The sequence below is a fragment of the Arachis ipaensis genome, chromosome B5 (assembly GCF_059453495.1).
Source record: "Arachis ipaensis isolate K30076 ecotype BB chromosome B5, ASM5945349v1, whole genome shotgun sequence".
Lineage (NCBI taxonomy): Eukaryota > Viridiplantae > Streptophyta > Magnoliopsida > Fabales > Fabaceae > Arachis > Arachis ipaensis.
The window spans coordinates 111,860,708-111,864,919 of NC_142440.1; the positions used below are offsets into that span (position 1 = coordinate 111,860,708).

The following is a 4,212-nucleotide window of genomic DNA, read 5'->3' on the forward strand; positions in this document are numbered from 1 at the left end:
GAATCCATTCTCTTTTAATCTCTTGTTTCAATTTCTCCATTCAATTGTTCTTTCACTTCTCACTTCGACATCGTCTCTGACCTAATTTTTTGATTTACCATGATCGTTTGTATTTTCACATCAATAATTTTTTTTCTCAATTCCTAATTTCTCTGACCTAATTTCTCTCCTCTCAATTCGATTTCTCAGATTTATCTCTTCCTCTTCTAAATTTCTTTTCTTCTCTTCTCTTGGACTCTCACGACAATGTTTGATGAGAGTGTGTTTATCTCTTCGTATGTTCATCAAAGAGTGAGGTAACAACTCCGATCAACAAGATCAAGAGAAGAAGGTCTGAATTCTCATCACCGAAATTCATTGAATTTGTGCCGGAAATGGCGGATTCAAGTTTGGGAGGCTCGACAGGTGGTTCAAGAACCATGGATATGCATCAGATAGCATCATTTCTGAGTCAGATTTCAGCGATTCAAGCGCACATCGCGAAAACCAGTAATCCAGTTCAAGATCCAACAAATGCCTATTTTCTTCACCCATCAGAAAACCCAGGTATCCCCATAACTACTGTTGTTCTTACTGGTCAGAACTATAGTACATGGAGTAGAGAAATGTGGAGATCATTTAAATTAAAGAATAAAACAAAATTTGTTGATGGAAGCATCACAAAACCAGAGAGCATAGATCCATTGTTTGAAATATGGGAAAGGTGTAACATTTATGTAATTGGCTGGATAAATCTTTCACTTAGTCCAGATATTCGTCAAAGTGTAACATGGAACAATCTTGCTAGTGACTTGTGGCTTGATATGAAGCAATGCTATTACCAAGGGGATAGGTACCGTGTTGGTGAATTATATGAAGAACTATACACATTAAGACAAGGCGAATTGGATGTGACATCCTACTACACGAAACTCAAAACAATTTGGGAAGAAATTGACAATTTTCGACAAATTCCATCATGTGAATGTGGCATCACGTGTCAATGTGATCTAGGAGTAATTAGAAGCCAAAGGGAGGAAGACAGAATTGTGAAGTTTTTGAGAGGATTGAATGAGCAATATTCTAATGTGCGGTCTCAGATCATGCTCTTGGACAAGTTGCCGAGTCTGAATGTGGTGCTCTCCAAGCTTACTCAACAAGAGAGACAGTTCCTCAGCCTTGAAACTACCTCAGACATTCAAATTTTGGCGGCACCTACCAATTCCTTGAACACTGCTATGCCTTCCCAAGGCAGAGGGAGAGGAAGAAGTAGGGGAGGCAAGTTTCAAGCTGGGGAAAGGGGCAGAGGAGGCAGAACAAGGATGCAGTGTTCGTTTTGTGACAAAACTGGACACGCAGTAGACACGTGTTACAAGAAACACGGACTTCCTCCTCATCTAAGGCAAAGAAACACTAACTCTGCCCCAGCAATGATGAATTGCTTCAACATAGGTGAAGAAACCGAGGAGAGCAATGATGATCTCGGTTTTAATCACCCCCAGTTGGAGGAGAAGAAGACTACAGGGAGCGATTTCACTCCAGAACAAAAGGAAGCTTTGCTGGGCTTACTCAATAAGCAAGAAGTGCAACATATTCATAGTGTGAACTGATAAACCCCGATTTTGTGGTTTATCTTGTACTTAATTTGGGGGATTTTGTCACCTTTTCTCACATTTATTCAATGAAATAGCATGGTTTTGCAATTCTCCATTGATTTGTACTTAAATGTGAAAACATGCTTTTTAGGCCCTAAAATTGGTGATTTTAATTCACTTTAATTCCATTCGATGCCTTGATGTGTTTGTTGAGTGATTTCAGGTTCATAAGGCAAGTATTGAATGGAAGAAGTGAGGAGAAAAGCATGCAAGTGGGAGAACTCATGAAGAAATGAAGGAACCGTAAAGCTATCAAGCCTAACCTCTTCGCACTCAAATGACCATAACTTGAGCTACATAAGTCCAAATGAGGCGGTTCTAGTTGCGTTGGAAAGCTAACATCCGGGACTTCGAAATGATATAAAATTTGTTGTATGTTACTTCGCGCTCAGGGGCGCGCACACGCCATGTACGTGTTCGCGCCGATGCTGCTTGTGGCCCACTAAAGTGAAATCGCCTCTAGCGATTTCGCAGCTCATTTTGGGCCCAATCCAATCCATTTCTGATGCTATTTCATGCAGAATTCAAGCTTGGGTAAGGGGGGAGCAATTGTTTGATAGTATAGCATCATGTAGGTTAGTTTCTAGAGAGAGAAGCTCCCTCTTCTCTCTAGAATTAGGTTAGGTTAATCTATCTTAGATCTAGATTTTGATTATTGTTCTCATCTTGTTTCGTTTACAATTTCTTATTTCTACTACTCTATTCTTCTTAGTTCTCTTGTCAATTTTACTTTTATGTCTCTTTTATGTTTATGAATGCTCATGTTGAATTTGTTTACAATTAATGAAATTTAATGTTTGATGTTCTTTTATTGATGATTTGAGTTGTTGATCTTGTTTCCTTGCAATTGGTAGTTGGTAGTTTTATTATTCTTGCATTTTTACTATGCTTTCCTTTTATGCCTTCCAAGTGTTTGAAAAAATGCTTGGTTGGACTTTAGAGTAGATTTTGAGCATTCTTGGCTTGGAAAGAGTAATTAGGCAATCTTGAGTCATGAAAACCCAACTTATGTTGGTGATCTAGAATTGTTAGTTAATATCATTTTCAATGACGCTAATCTTTTGCTAATTCAATTAGTGAGTTGATTAGGACTTTTGATTTGAGATTAACTAGTCTTGTTTGACTTTCTCTCATGGAAGATAACCTATATCTTCTTCCAATGTTGGAGATGACGAAATAAGATAAATTCTTGTTTATTATTGTGGTATGATTGATTAATCTTGTTTGACTTTCTCCCTATGTATTGGAGTTGACTAAATAAGATGAATTAATCATTGTATGACTAGGATAGAAAGCCTATTATCTCAATTCTTGCCATGAATGTCTCTCTTTATTAATTTCTTTCCTTAATTGCTCTCTTTGCTTTTCTTGTCATTTATTTTCTTGCAAAAATATAAAATCAAACCCCCCCTTTGCATTTTCATAGCCAATAGTTGAGCACTTCATTGCAATTTCTTGTGAGACGACCCAAAGTCTAAATATTTCGGTTAATTTTCATTGGGATTTGTACTTGTGACAACTCAATTTTTGATTGAGAGGATTGTTTGTTGGTGTAGAACTATACTTTACAACGAAAATTCATTTTGTGTGAAATTCTATACCGACACGACAATTTTCGTAAATTAAAATGGCACCGTTGCCGGGGAGTTGCAATGGTGTTATATCATTGGCTATTGTGAATATGTGAATATGTTTGTCTTTTGCTTGTTTGTTAGTTTTTGTTAGGTTTAGGACTTTGTTCTCATTTTGTTAGTTTTTGTTTCTCTTTGCTATTATGAATTCTTATCCTCGCTTTGACTATGAGTTTGGCTCAAATTATGTTGTAGGGAATAGGAACTACAATGGTAACATGCATCAAGGATTTGGAAATCAAAGATGGGAGGAGCCTCAAAGGATTGATCAACCTCATTGGCAACAACAACCTCCGGTTTATTATGGGTATAATTCTAATCCTAATGTATATCAATCTAATGGATGTGGTGACCCTTATTGTGATTGTCAGCAACCACTACCACATGCTTATGAACCACCCCCTCAACCTAATTTTGAACCACCTTACTCACAAGCCCCCTACCACCAAACACCTCATTATGACCCTAATCCTTATCCACCATACCAACCATCTTATGAACCATATAAACCATACATAGAACCACCATCATTCCAACATAATTACTCTCAAGAACCACCTCAATATACGCCATCTCCATACCCTTACTAAGATGAACCAACTTCCAATTATGAAACCTCCTTCCCAAATAATGAACCTTCTTTTTCCACACCACCTCCAATGGATGATCCTCTCCAAGAATGTGTTAGTTCTTACATTCGAAGGTAAGAAGAGAACCAAAAGGAGTTCAAAGAGTTAGAAGCCAAGATAGCTACCCTAGCGGAAGCCGTTCACAAGGTGAAGCAACCAAGGAGCTCGGTAAGGGAGTGAGCTTAGAGCTTTAAGGTGAAGAAGAGGAGTTGAAGCAAGAATTGTCACAAGGGAAAGAAGTTGAGATAAATGAACCGGAAGAAGTGGTTGAAAATATAGGAGATGTTGGAAGTCCATGGGAATGTAGCATTAGAGAGT

General features: G+C 37.9%; 1 protein-coding gene across 1 annotated transcript; it reads left to right on the plus strand.

Annotated features, from left to right (window-relative positions):
• The first annotated feature begins 374 nt into the window (after positions 1 to 374).
• Positions 375 to 1,589, plus strand: LOC107640819 (uncharacterized). The gene has a single exon (XM_016344318.1). It carries the CDS (start codon positions 375 to 377, stop codon positions 1,587 to 1,589), a length of 1,215 nt encoding a protein of 404 aa, XP_016199804.1.
• The last annotated feature ends 2,623 nt before the right edge of the window (positions 1,590 to 4,212 follow it).

Bases quoted from the DNA above. Each gene is read 5' to 3' on its own strand.
- LOC107640819 (XM_016344318.1), top strand. From the start codon at position 375: ATGGCGGATTCAAGTTTGGGAGGCTCGACAGGTGGTTCAAGAACCATG.